General features: G+C 32.8%; 1 protein-coding gene across 3 annotated transcripts in view; it reads right to left on the bottom strand.

Annotated features, from left to right (window-relative positions):
- The window catches only part of tbx15 (T-box transcription factor 15), a 31,391-nt gene extending 16,997 nt beyond the window's left edge, over positions 1-14,394 (bottom strand). The window contains exons 1-2 of one of the 3 annotated variants that reach the window (XM_059029959.1): positions 13,322-14,394; positions 2,504-2,711 (exon numbers count right to left, since the gene is read on the bottom strand). In XM_059029959.1, coding sequence (XP_058885942.1) covers positions 2,504-2,595 — 92 coding nt within the window. In that variant the 5' untranslated portion in view covers positions 2,596-2,711; positions 13,322-14,394. Of the gene's footprint in view, positions 1-2,503; positions 2,712-7,974; positions 8,472-13,321 lie in introns of those variants that run through there. The other 2 variants (XM_034008484.3, XM_059029958.1) reach the window with 2 other exon arrangements.
- Between the last annotated feature and the right edge of the window lie 296 nt (positions 14,395-14,690).

Below are 14,690 nucleotides of genomic sequence, written 5' to 3'. Positions count from 1 at the left end.
TATTATTATTATTATTATAGGCTACACATGGAATAAGAGAACTAATTACGTTTCATGTTGAACTAATGGATTTCTAATTACATTTGTATTCAAGCGTTTTTAAAATATGATTTTAAAAATCATATTTTCATTTTTCATTTTTGAGTTATTCTTCCTGCTCCGTGTTTGAGTAATTCGGGACTTCAATAAACTCAAACTTGAATTTGACTAACAGCCACATCATAGAAAACATGACGTTTGGGGAATTTTAACATTTCGATCACGTGACTACAGTTACCACTAATAAATGCCAATACTGTTTCAAATGTAGCCTTTTAAATAATCCGAAAATTTATAATTATTTTAATTTCAATTACTTTCAATATTAAAAACAAAACAATAAAAAATGTCTTAAAGCTTATTGAGCATGTGTGTGATCTTTTTCGTTTAAAAATATAATGTATTAGTGTTAGTATAGCATAATAGCGTTTTAAAATAGTCTTAAAACCGTTTACAGTACGAGCACATTTTCTTAGCATGCTTGATTTTCAAACAGGCCTGCGATTTTATTCCTCAACATGTCAATACATTTAGGCAAGTCCAGCTAATTCTATAAGAATAGGCCAAAGTTGTGAAGAAATATATTAGACGTCCCCAATACTCCACCGACCCTCTCTTCTTCTGCTGAGTGTACCCGCTAGCAGCATGTATTTTATTTGCAATTTTCGGCCCTTTTTATAACATTTCCTATTGACGTTTACTTATTTAAAAGTGTCTGTAAGTTAGCTCTGCTAGTTTAATGTTTTTTGACTTCACAACTTGTCCTGCGACGGAACATTTCTGTAAACGGCATATGTCGCACGTGTTCTAACATATTTCAGAATTGTACTTATTACATAACGCTTTATTAGTCTATGCAACACAATTATGTATTTATGGCGTAGTTTCAAACGTGTACAATACATGGGCATATATACAATTGCATATACAGCATACTATAGATAGAAAATGCTGTGTTAGGTACTTAAGTAATATATAAAATGTTTTACAAGACCTTTGGTGTAGCAGTTTGTTAGAAAAATTATATTGTGTAAAATTATATTGTGTAAACACAATTAGAGAATAATCGGTTATATTGCTTAAAATACAAATATATTTACTAATACAGGCTATTAGTTAAGAGCAGAGATGCGTGGTTTATTTTTGGCACGGGATAAATAGTGTATAGCAACACAATTGAAATGTATTTTAATGCTTAAAACGTATGTTATTTGATGTTTACCTAAAACAAAAGTTTGAATACTGTATAACTTAAACACAACTACTTTGAGAAAAAGTATACTATCCTGCTGCAGATTTTAATTGAGATATTGAAAGCTCTACGCGCCGTTGACAGTTTCCTTCAAACCCATCATCAAAATACGTTCAGTTGAAAAGTTTCAAGGTATGGGGTATGGGGCCCACATACCAATCCTTCCCCGGGGCCCATGACGGCTCTCGGCGGCCCTAAACTAATATATGACTAATGGTTACGCAAATGTTAATTCCCAGACCATTCAAAATACATTCCTTGTGTTGCGTGGTTCATGTGTTTAAAAAAAAAAAAAGTGTACAGTTTAACTGATAACTGGTCAAAAAGCCTGTCCTATTTGAACATATACAATCTCGCAATATAGAAACGCGCTCCAGAACTCAATGTAATTTTTATTTTTTAAAATAGTTTAACATGGTTCCAGAAGACTACCAAGTTTCATTTCATGTGTGCTTTTGAATAAATGTTGATTTTCTTGATAAATGTTGTAGTAAAAGTTAAACTGAATATTGTAGATAAAAAAAATACAATCTCTTATGTTCAGCAAGCTGGGTTGTCCATATAAAAGTGTGTTTGTATATATAAACGACCTCTTGTTTGTATAATGTGTATAAGAACAATGAAATGAAGGAAGCCTGCTACACTTTGCTCCTTGGCTCGCTGGGCTAGCACATTGGTAATGTCCATTCCTCCAGGGAGCATTTTAGGCTGAGCAGCAAACTCAGGGCTAGGCAGCAGGATGTTTCAAAGCAAGTGTTGCCTCTGTGAAATACTTTCAAGACAGGTGGGCTGCCTGGATCACAATGTTCACATGTAAAATGCATGAACTGCAATTCAAATGGTTTATCACTGATAACATGCTTTTTATTGACATTTATTTTGCTCTGTCTATGGCATTTATACTCTGAGACCAAGATACAAAGAATTGCAAACCACAAGTAAAGGATGTATTTATTTATTCAGTTATTAATTCAATTATGTATTGATTTCTTTATTCATTTTAGAAAAACTGTGGAGTCAATGCTGTACTGCGTTTGGTAGTTGTCATTTTCATAGTGTATTGGATATTTATCTACTGTAAGTTCACAGTAACCTTCACATTTGGGGTACAGAGAACAACTAGATAGATAGATAGATAGATAGATAGATAGATAGATAGATAGATAGATAGATAGATAGAATTGAGCTCTTACAAATGTTTGTAAATGTTACCTGCCAGCTTTAGTTATGATCATTTCCGTGCCAATCTCATGGAATCTCTTCCAGAGGTCGGAACACTGCAGCTCCACCTGGATCTCTTCCATGGAGGAGGGGGGAGAGGAATCAGAGGGGTTGGGAGCCAGATCTGAGTGGGAGCCAAATGAGCATGATGTCCTTTCAGCAAGACCCTCACTGTCAGAACTAGGGCTAGGCTCGGAATCTAACCAGGAGAAAGGAGGAAGAAGCAATTTGAGATTACTTTCGTGTCCTAACTAGGCCATTTCTACTTGCCTTGGTTCATTGTTTTGACATCATTAGTTTGAGACTGAAGGATAGAGAAAGAGACAAACTTGATTATTCGTTTCACCTTCAACCCCTGTGCAAACGTCCCGTAGACAATTATGCTGTTTAGAGTTAGTAATAACTGCTGTTAATGAGATGGATTGAATTTGGTGTTTATATATATATATAAATGCTCTTGTACTTGTTTGGCTCATATTAAAGAGTAAATAGCAGGGTTCTGAAAAAATACACATCCCCACGTGTTGCTACAACTGTTTAAATAACATACCTGTCATTTTTATTTTCATTGTTAACACCCTGACACATTTTTACACTTATAACTTTAAAGTATGTTTTAAAGCTCTTTTTAAAATGTCCGCTCTAATGCAGTAATAGTTATTTATTTATTTTTTTAATTGCTCTTCCTGCAGTGATTTAGAGGACAGATCTCAAACCCCAGTTCACTTTTAAAAATGCAATATTTTCCGGAACCCCGCTACTCACTTTTTAATGTCCCCTTTGCAATTACATATTTTAATAAAAATGAAGCCTCAAGGTATTTAATTAAGAGTTGCAATTAACTCAACCAGATCAGCTGATGCAGTGAAGCTGTTGAAGGTGACTACTCTAATTGATGATGCAAAAAACCCTTGTAGGACAATGAACTAAAGCTACCAGAAATGGTCTTCAGGCGTATTTTCAAATGTATTTATTGAACCAGGATAGAACCCTTGAGCTATACATCTTATGTTCAAGGGGTCCTGTCTTCAGCAGTAAGGCTTGTGGCTATGGACTTTGCTAAGCTTAACAGAAACAAGACAAGAATTGGAAACTAAATAACAAGAATGACTCGTGGCTAAGAGAAAACCCATTTTTAAAAACCCTTTCCATTCTACTTTTAATATTTCCAAGTTCAAGAAGACTAAGATATCACTTTCATTTATAAATGCCGTCAAGTCAATTGATCTGTACACCCAGCCTGTTTTTAAACCACATTAAGTGGGACCTTCATGGAAAAATCTAAGAGAAAATAAATGAAAAGGCTCAGTTGTTTTCAGTTCATTTTGTATTAGTTATAATAGTACATACAGTATGTCAGCTGTGCCATATGCTATGTGTTAAAAACTAAAAAAATGAATCCAAATAAAAAGGTAAAACTAACTTTTAGCAAAAGCGGATTTAACAAAAGACCTTCTGTTACATGAAATGTCACTAGCCTGAAAAATAATTTGAAACCGGCTGACTGCAAGTGTATGTTTGAGTTTATAAGGAATAACTAGAAGTATAGATGTGACATGTTTATATGAGAGGCAGCTTTAAAAAAGAGAGCTTTATATAATGTATTACACATTACAGAAAAATCAATACATTTGCTGATTTACTGCAGTGAAACTATTCAAGACAAACGGATGCAGGACACTGCAGTGAAACTATTCAAGACAAACGGATGCAGGACACAGCGGTGCAGTTCCAATACATCACATCTAACACATATAATAAACGTCCTGCGTCTTAAAACTCTCACTGTAACATTGACTTACCAAGCACCCTAATGTGAATCACTAAAAAGCTAAAGATAATTCATTCTTTCTGCACAAAACCACAGTAATTCCCCCTGCAGCAGATGTTACTTTTCATTTAGCTGTCAATGTATCTGAATTATTTTAACATCAGGCGTGACATATATATCTCTCAATAAAAAGTATTAATATGCTGCTAACGAGAGTGAATTCAGCCAACCTGTGTAACCTGTCTGTGTAAACATAAAAACTATCTCTACTCTCCCACACAAAACCAAGATCTGCTCTTTCCACTCACAAAATTAACATCCGCCTTCCCTCAAAATATTTCTTATTTATTTATTTAATTCTGTCATGTCTTCACTTTGTTAACAGATACGCCTTCCCCTAATAGTTACTTAAAAGCAGCCATCAGCAACTTCAGAAACGCAGTGAGATATCCTCTTTCATAATGGCCTGTGGTGGTCAGACGGTTTGAACACAGATAAAGCCGGTCCTGAAAACATGTCTACTCTGACATATGATAAGCATTATGTTTTTACCTTTCCTGCATTGGACCCTGTACAATGTATTGAGTTGATTATTTGCTTGGCAACTGATATGGGGACCAAGGCAAAAAAAAAATTTAATAATAAAAAAATAGAAATTTTAAAGGCAACCACAATGTACAAAAGCAACTGCTGGTCGTGTCCCATACTGTAAAAAAAAAAAACCAAAAAAAAACCCCAAAACATCAGAATATGTATATTGAAATGGTTTTCTGCAACTACATTTTTAAAATCATCCTTTAAACAACTTGCAGTATGTACACATAGAATTATTATTTTGTCAATCGTACCGAAATGCACACAATATCAATATGACTAGCAGAAATGATGACCGGGTACCCAAGGCCTTCTCATTTACAGTCCTTTAAGCACACGGAAACAGCCCACCCGACATGCCAAAGCCTGTCTCGTTAATATCTTGTGTATTGAATAATATTTTCTGGAAATTTTGCAACAGCAAAACAAGGAAAACATGACTTTTATATATACTCAGAAAAATCGAAAGCTTTATAAATAATTTAAAACGAGAAGGACATGCCTGTAAATTTAAGACATTTTTTTTCAACAGAATTTAATAAAATGTCAGAAAAGTATATATATATATATATATATATATATATATATATATATATATATATATATATATATATACACACACATATATATATATACACTTTTGATGTGATAAAACATAAAGGTTTATTGTTATAATGTATATGTCTTACTCTTCTAACTAAAACATATATCTAAACAATATAGAATAGGGTTTGTAAAATACAAAATTGCAGAAGAAATGTATTTAATAGTTTGGCATAAAAATGTTTTCCAAGATAAGTACAGAGAACTGCTAAACAGTTAATTTATTGTAACTTTTTAATTTTATTTTAAACAGATTGTAGCATTTTGCTTTCCATCATAACTGCTCATGGAAAAAAAAAACCTTGTATCTGGTAAAAAAAAAAGTAGCAGCAATAATAATAATAATAATAATAATAATAATAATAATAATAATAATAATAATAATAATAATGTGAACAAATAAACATCCTGTCAGACACACATTGATCTACATTAAGATCAAATGATTAAGAACTAAGCAATCTAACCGCAACAGACAGGTAAAATGGTGTGTTAAATAGGCTGCATATTATACTGGCCAATTATATTTTTTCACAGGTTTAATTAAAACGAATAGGATGTATATATAGACCAATACTAAAATAAATTAATTTAAACGACATTCGTTTCAACTGCAAGTCTTTAAAGACACCGAAAAGTGCATCTAGTTAAAACGTCGGTGATTGAATTGTATTTAATTTTAATGTTCCTAAATCCAGCACTATTGAATGTTTAATAGTTATGCTAGATTTGTAAAAAAAAAAAAAAAAAAAAAAAAAAGCTTCTCTGCGTGTGCCAGTGCTAAAGCGAAATGCACTTCTTGTAAGAATAGTAATTTCCAAATGTATAAAGTTATGCGAGCACACCAATCGGCGATTTCAAATGATTACAGTTAATTAATGGTTAAAACCGAACTCGAAAAATGTTTAAGATAATTTGGGACTGATAATACATTACAGTATAAATCCCGCTTTGATTTCAGAAACGAGATTCATTCTGAGAGGCTAGGTTGAATAGAAAACTATTTTACACTCAAAGTCACATATATTGTGTAAATATTATAAATATTACAGAGGTCTGTTAGTATTGGATAATTGTGATTTTAATAATTTATAATTGCATTTAACTAAATTATTGTATTGCTTTAACACAGACCTAGACTTTAATTAGATTGTATATCAACACAGCCAGTGCTGTCTCTTTCCTGTAAAGACGCACAGGATTCTTTTCGGTATATTCATAAACTTTACATTAAAATAAAAACTAATAGACGTTTAAAATCGGTTGCATATGATTGTGTTTATTTTGCATGCATGTCGTTTTGGAGTGGATGGCCAGCATTGTATTGTTTGTTTTCGAGTTATATTTAAAAACGCTATTTCTACATTTGGGATTGGGTTCTTCTTTAAAATTGCATTTAGCATTTAGCCTACAGTTTACCCTGTAATTTATAATAAAATGGTCATTAAATATGTAACTTGTTCATTGCATTATCTCAAATACTTCAACTAAATCAGAACCGAGTATTACTGTATTCTACTAACAAACGAAGGGTTATAAGCACAAACGGTTTACTTTTTACAAAAAAAACCCCCACAAACACTCTCATGTTACAAAACTAACAAGTAGGGTCCTCCTGAGTTATTTCTATGAAGCTTTTTAACACCCGTGTTTTGTTGTCTGTTAGAAGGGGGAAATGAAAACAGCGTTAACTTTGCACGGTGGTAAATGCTGTGTGAATATGACCTTAACGGTTTGACTTCCAACAGGTTCTGCAAAAGTTCTGATTCCTACATCGCCATCCGTCAGCTGACATGGAAAACAGACAGTGTTAATGTTTTTTGACCTGGCAGGGACAGGCAGCAGATGCACACGTTTTTCGTTTTGGATAATGCTAATAAAACATAGTCAGAGCCTATTTGTTAGTAGTTTGTTTTTACAATCTTCAATATATAAAGAGCTCTTATATCAACCAATGGATCTAAAAGAGGAACAGCTGTTTGAAAAGCAAAACATAATCTAATACCCGAGAAATCCCAAGAAAGCAGGAGTGTGCCAAGCGATATAAACTCTTTCGAACAACAGTACAGTCTTCTACGGTTTGGAAAGATGTCAAGGCTGCAGAGCTTGTTTTGGTATCTTACAATAACACATTTATTAGAATTTTCTTTTGATTTAAAAATGTTTTTTTTTTTCTATGAATAATAATTATGCGGCTTCATTGGTGTTTTCAAGGAGAATTGTTTTCAATGTACGTTTTATTTTGTAAACATGCCCGTACTGAAGAATCAAATGTCTGTAAAAAAAGTTTAAAATAAGGCTACATTTAAAAAAAAAAAAAAAAAAAAAAAAAAAAAAAAAAATGCTTAATTTACGTCACTGTGGTTGGGTATCTGGTGTTAGCTGCAAGCTAGGTTAGTTGTAACGTTTGCCTTCTAGGCTTACATTTCTGAACAAGACAAAACTGAAAATGAATGACTAAAATATAAACCGATATCGGCATTTCAGCACTAACCCGGGTTGATATCCAGGCACTGACCCGGGTCGTCGCCTTCCTCTAGCTGCCCATTGGGGCTGAGGTTTTCCATGGAAAGATCCAACTCCTTTTCCTCCCAGTCTCTCAGTTTTCTCTTCTTATTTGTCCCAATCAATGCTTCTACTGAAAAAGCATGAGCTCTGGTACTCAGAGCTGCGGCAGATCTTCGCCTGTCACTCATTTTATACCGCGGATCCAGGAAAAAAAAAAAAAAAAAAAAAAAAAAAAAACACTCCTTCCAAAATCAACCAAAACAACTGCAACAAGTTAAGATATAGAAAGCAGTTTCCAAAATGTAATCCAGAATACTCAAAGTAAAAGCTGCATCAGCCTTGCTGGTGAGGCGCCATTCCTAATAGGTGTTCTAAAATCTGTCCTAGAATTTATTTGCACGCTCTTCGTCCTTTTTGTTTGTCCTGTTTGCTCCTCTTCTCTTTCTTTCGGTCTTTCGGTCTGTGTTTCTGATTGATACACACTTCTGTGGAACTTTTTTTTTTCTTTCTCCAGGAGCTAAGGGCTGGCTCGGCGTGTCTGTCAAAATGTTTGTGCCCAATGGAGAATGCAGAAAGCCAGAGAGCCAAAAAATGACATCCAATGGCAAACGAGAGAAACACTTACTCTTAGTGCGAAACGCTTTAGCCAGATGATAATTCCTGGACATCCTACTCTACGTTAACCCCATCAGGACCATAGGTGATTTGCAGCCAAACAAGTGGGGACATAGTCTCCCCAAATACATCTCAAGTAATGTGCAGTAAACAACACGGAAAATGACCCTGACCCACAGACTAAATTAAATAGCATCAATCAACAGTCACGTTAAAAAAGGACAGCCACCTAAAATAAATCGAAATACATACATAAAGAAACAAAAGTAACTAATATGAGCAGAAGCTAATAATGATAGTGATCTTGTTAACTTTAGCTCCTTCAGGTTTTTATGGTCAAATAATGTTTAATCTGCACAACTAAAATGTTTGTCACCAAGGCCAAACTATAACGAATACAACTAATAATAATAATAATAATAATAATAATAATAATAATAATAATAATAATAATAATAATAATGTTTCGCTAAGCTAAAACAAATATTTATATTACACAATTTGGATGTTGTAGAGTACATACATTATAGAAGTTACCTTGAAATTCAATATCCACATGTTGATTTTGAGTACAAAAAGTTCCTACAGCTGTAAGGATATCTTTATAACTCCAAAAGCTAGTGGTATTCAAATGTGTTCTATTGTGTGTCTATAAGGCCAAGCTATATATTCCTATCTATAATGTTTGTTTTATTCACTATCGGGGTCAGTCTTAATGCGTGTAAGTTCAAAGACTGTGGCAGGTGGCTCAGTCATTGGAAATACAGGAAGAAAATACAAGAAGCTAGAAGGTGAATTCTTGGTCTATTTCACAAGACGTGAATGGAAGCCCCAGGTATAGTAATTACGTTTAATGCGTTTCTTTTAGCCTACCATAAACACACTCTATTTGTGATTTAATGGTGAACAAAATACATGATCCGCCCTGTAATAGTTTGACGGTTTTTAAAAAAAAAAAAAAAATCTTAATATTGCTCTGAAGAATACAATTAATTAGGACAACGACTATTGATTTCTTGAAACACTGCAATTGAAGTTATCTATGGATATTATTTTTTGTTTGTTTTTAAGAAAACGATTTAAATTTCCCAGTTTTATAAAGTTTATAAATCCCCGACAAATAGTTTATTTTTGAGAGAGAGAGAGAGAGAGAGAGAGAGAGAGAGAGAGAGAATGCGAGTTAAACAGTTTGTATATTATTAAATCAAGTTAACAAAATCAATATGTACATATAGGCCGATATGATATGAAGAAATGATTGGATCTTTAAATTCTTAAATCCATACGTTAGTTTAAGTATAATTTTTTTTTTTAAAGTCGCTTTGCATAAAAGCGTCTGGTAAATGACAAATGATTATTATTATTATTATTATTATTATTATGATTATTATGATAATGATGATGATGATTATTATTATTATTATTATTATTATTATTATTATTATTATTATTATTATTAGTAGTAGTAGTAGTAGTAGTAGTAGTAGTAGTAGTAATAGTAATGTCATTGTTTTGGATTATTTTAATAAATAAGCAATAATAATAATAATAATAATAATAATAATAATAATAATAATAATAATAATAATAATAATAATAATAATATCTACACGTTAACATCAATTTGAAAGCTCAGTTAGCTATACCGTTAGTTAAACAATTGAAATACCTAAATGCAGGTATGGTATATTCGACTTTGAGGGCAGCATTTTCAATTAGCCTCTTCTTATTAATTAATATTTATTTTAATTCATTTTTTTTTAATAATGCATGACTATAGTGACACGTGAAATGAAACATCTGTACATCGATAGAGGACCATAATACAAATGGATGTTAGTTTTATTATAATGATTATTAAGCGCTAACCTAATAGATTTGATACAGTAATAAAATGGAAAAAGCAATACACGTTTCAAAATAGGATATATGTGTTTAATTCTGTATTATGGAATATATATATATATATATATATATATATATATATATATATATATATATATATATATATATATATATATATCGTTTCTCTCTCTCTCTCTGGTTTACATCTATTTTAACTGCTCTAAAATTCTAACTGTTATGAATCGAGCTACTATACACATAGGCTAAACCATGTGGAATATAATACATAGGTCATACATAAGTAGGCCTACAATTTCGAAGCCGTTTCCGTGTGGCTGTTTCTATATGTTTCCATGCGTTTTACTGCATTTACAACAATAACAATTCGGCACGTTTTTATGTTTTCTATGAAGTCAAATCAAGGGAAAGCGACAACATACGTCATAATATTAAAATGTAATTATAAACACTTGCTCCCGATATATAAACCACCCTGTCCTTTTTTTTCCTGGTAAGTCATGTTTTAATTAATTAATTCATTAATTAATTAACTTGATGCGTCTAAAAGAAAATATCACAATACACAAAGTGCCAATTACTTTTCTTAATTAAAGTATAGAAGACGTAGAAATATCTGTAACACAAACATTACCGCACACATTGAAAATACACCCGACACTGCAAAGTGTTCCAGAAGTCTAACAGGCGCTTTTTTTATTCGGTATGCTATATTTCTGTTACAGAAACAATATTGTAAGATTGTTTTTTTTGTTTGTTTGTTTGTTTGGTTTTTTTGCATTTTACAAAAATAAATAAAACTGTTACGGTTAGATTGTTATTTTTTTCAGTGGTTTTGCAGTCTGTTTTTTAATATATGTTAACTGCCCTATAGATTTACTAAAATACAACTTTCAGCTATTAACTGTCTAACTGTTAGGCCTATATTTACTAAAACCTTGTACTAATTAAGAACCTTAAACTATAATAATCCTTTCTGTTATCAATCCTTTGCAATTTGTTTGGAGAATGGTATCAAGATCAAAGCACAGCTGCGGTAAACTACATTTTATCTGAAAGATCTTTGCAATCAACTCGATGTCAAGTAGAAATGGTATTAAACAAGGCTATGCACAAATTATGTACAAATCAGCCCGCTTGAGAAAGACTATCAAGCAGCTCACATGGCAACAACTGTTAGCTACGCCTAGCAGTCAACGTTAACAGACGCGCGCGCCTGTAGCTTCTCTCGCCTATCCTTCCCTGGAAAAGATTCCTGCAAAGTTTCCACCTGTTATAATTGTAACCAGCGGAGGAAGTACGTATCATCCGCAGTTATCACACCTATTGCGACAAACTGAACTATCCTATACAAAATAAAATGACAATGATGGTGAAGATGGGTGCATCAGTGACGTAAACTAAGAAACTAAGATCAGAGCAATACGATTTAATTAAAGTCACAGACTACTGGCACCGTTAGTCTCATTCATTATTGATTTCAAATACGACGGTCTTGTGAATTACTTACACCGATGGCTTCGATTATGCTATAAAAATGAAAATCTAAAGATCGAATGAAACCAAGTTGTCAGTTCCGAAATCATTAGGACTCACAAAAGTATTTGTAAGTGGAGTACCCGTATTTGTAACTTCCTTCAAAATAATAGATAAGTAATACAACGGATTTTAACAGATGTGTCTTATTTTAACAGGATAAGTATTTGCATCTTTTTACCATATAATTTGTTGTTTTAATATTAACAAAATTACTAAAAGTATCATCCTTTAAATAAGGTAAGTTAGCCCTGCCGATAATTTAATGTAACGCGTTTATATGGTAATACATACATAAACAAATAAACACATACATACAAAACACGCACACACGAGATATCCTACAGTACTATCAGAATATAATTTCCATTAATGCAACAAGGTATTTCTTTTAACAGGCTACTGTATTATCGTGAAAGATTTATTTGAGGGGGCGGAGGTGGGGGGTGGGGTGGGTATGGCCAAAATAATGTGCATCACCCTATAGAATGAACTAATTTTGCTTCATAAAATCGAATGAAACCTGTTGAATAATGTTACTTTATTCACATACCGCTTTGTACTTTTCCATATATTTAACTGAAAACAGACAAGAATTGAAAACTCTGACATTTCGAAATCTACGAAGTACTGTACTATTATTTATTCATTTACTTATTTATTTTTTATTTCTTAGCAGACGCCCTTATCCAGGGCGACTTACAGTCGTCAACAAAAATACATTTCAAGAATCACAGTACAAGTAATAATACAATTAAGATCAAGATAAATACTTCCGGTATAATTTTGTGGTATAAATGTTGTAGTTTATTTGATTACATGATGTAAAATAAAATATAAAAATTGTGTTCATATATAGTTTTTTTTGTTTGTTTTTTGTAATTATGTATCAATCCAGCTGTACCTTTCATCAATTACCAAAACCTATACATAAAAAATTTTTTTTTTTTTTTTTTTGGCTACTGTATAGTGGTCCGATTAAAAACACTGTAATACATTGTCAACTTTTGACCAGAGCTATAGCCGAGAATTTAAAGTGATGAAATATAGTGGATGAGTACACGCCACGTAGTTAATGACACACACACAATGTCCTTTCCAAAAACCGCAGCAAGTTGAGTATTTAGTTTGCAACCAAAGCTCTTGAACAGATTTATACCCAAACTCCAATCGAACCAACATATATGCTTTTTTTGGATGCCCCTGTAGATCGTTTATAACAGAAGCCCCCAACCCAATCAGCGTCTTTAGCACAAAACGTGTTATGATATTACCTCGACACAATTGTAAAAATAACTGAAGTGCTATCATACACTAACCTGGCAACCCCTGCAGTGTAATCCCGTTTCACCAGATACATTCACTTCAGCGCTCTATGGGTCCTACTCTCACGTGGTTTACACGATTGTATGCTCTAAACTAAATGAGCATAAGGCCTTACGTCATGTGTGCTGCAGTTTATGAACAGGTCCTGTTTTTATTCAAACAAATATAACTTGTCACGTGGAGTAAATACAGTATCCTATTATGTTGTAACCGTATCCTGTAAAAAAAAAAAAAAAAAAAAAAAAAAAAACACAACAAAATATGTACCATATGAAAGAAAAGACCACCCTGCTCCATCACCTCATTTAACATGATGTTGCATTTTATAAAAGCCAGTATATCCTGTGTAGGATGTGCCTTATTGAAACAGGGGTGTTTAATTTAAAAAACAAAAAACAAAAGGTTTTCATTAGACTGGGCAAATAACACACACACACCCCATTTCAACATGAAACTAATCAGAGGGCACATACTATGGTAATGCAAATGCAAATACATTCAAATTAAAAACAGTAGTTGTATGACCCTTGTGACTGCTGTGCTCAAGTCACATATTTTCACTTTCTTTTTTCAGCGCCAATGTGTTTTTATTTTTGAAAGCTGACAAGAACATATTCAATAAATCTCTTGAGAAACTTGTGGTCTGTTATGTTGCTTTGAAGGTCACACGGTGTGTGTAAATCAAGGGGCTCTCCATTGATTCCTGACATTTAAAATTAACTCAGAGGGACAATTAACTTGGCACACAATCTGCGGTAGGAAGTAGTTACCAATTATCTGTCCACACAGAGAAGAGCTACAGAACTGTGGGTATATCCAAAAGATCTGCAATATCTTTACATAACATCTTAATAAAGCTTCTGCAGTTTCCAGCAATTGCATTTGTCATAGAGCACAGCCATTCACTTGGTGTGCTTATGAAATAGCACTACTAGCTCTACACCCGTGAACATTAATCCAGATGGAAAGAATTGTACTTTTCTTGTTCACGAAGTCTAGATAAACATTACACCGCGTAACAATTTTTTTTTTTTTTTGGTTCCTGGGTAGTAAGTGTTATTTCCTAATTGCTTATGCCTCAAAAGTATAGAAAATGGCTATTATTCCCCACAAACTTTGCTTTTGTGACCAGGACAGTGATATTTTGAAATTTACCTATTTCCAATGAGAAAACGGGCGAATTTGTGTATTTTCGTTCACAGAAAAAAACAACATATGAATCCAAATGAACATGTATTTATACTAAAGTAATACAAAAATGACTACAAAAGATTTAGAAGTGAGTAGTTTTTCGCGATTTACAATTATACTGTAAATCACTTTCACGAATCAGCCCCCAAATGTAGTCTCCCGTCATGTTCT

Source organism: Acipenser ruthenus, chromosome 9 (genome assembly GCF_902713425.1).
Source record: "Acipenser ruthenus chromosome 9, fAciRut3.2 maternal haplotype, whole genome shotgun sequence".
Classification (NCBI taxonomy): Eukaryota; Metazoa; Chordata; class Actinopteri; order Acipenseriformes; family Acipenseridae; genus Acipenser; species Acipenser ruthenus.
This window is presented reverse-complemented; position numbering and strand designations above follow the sequence as displayed.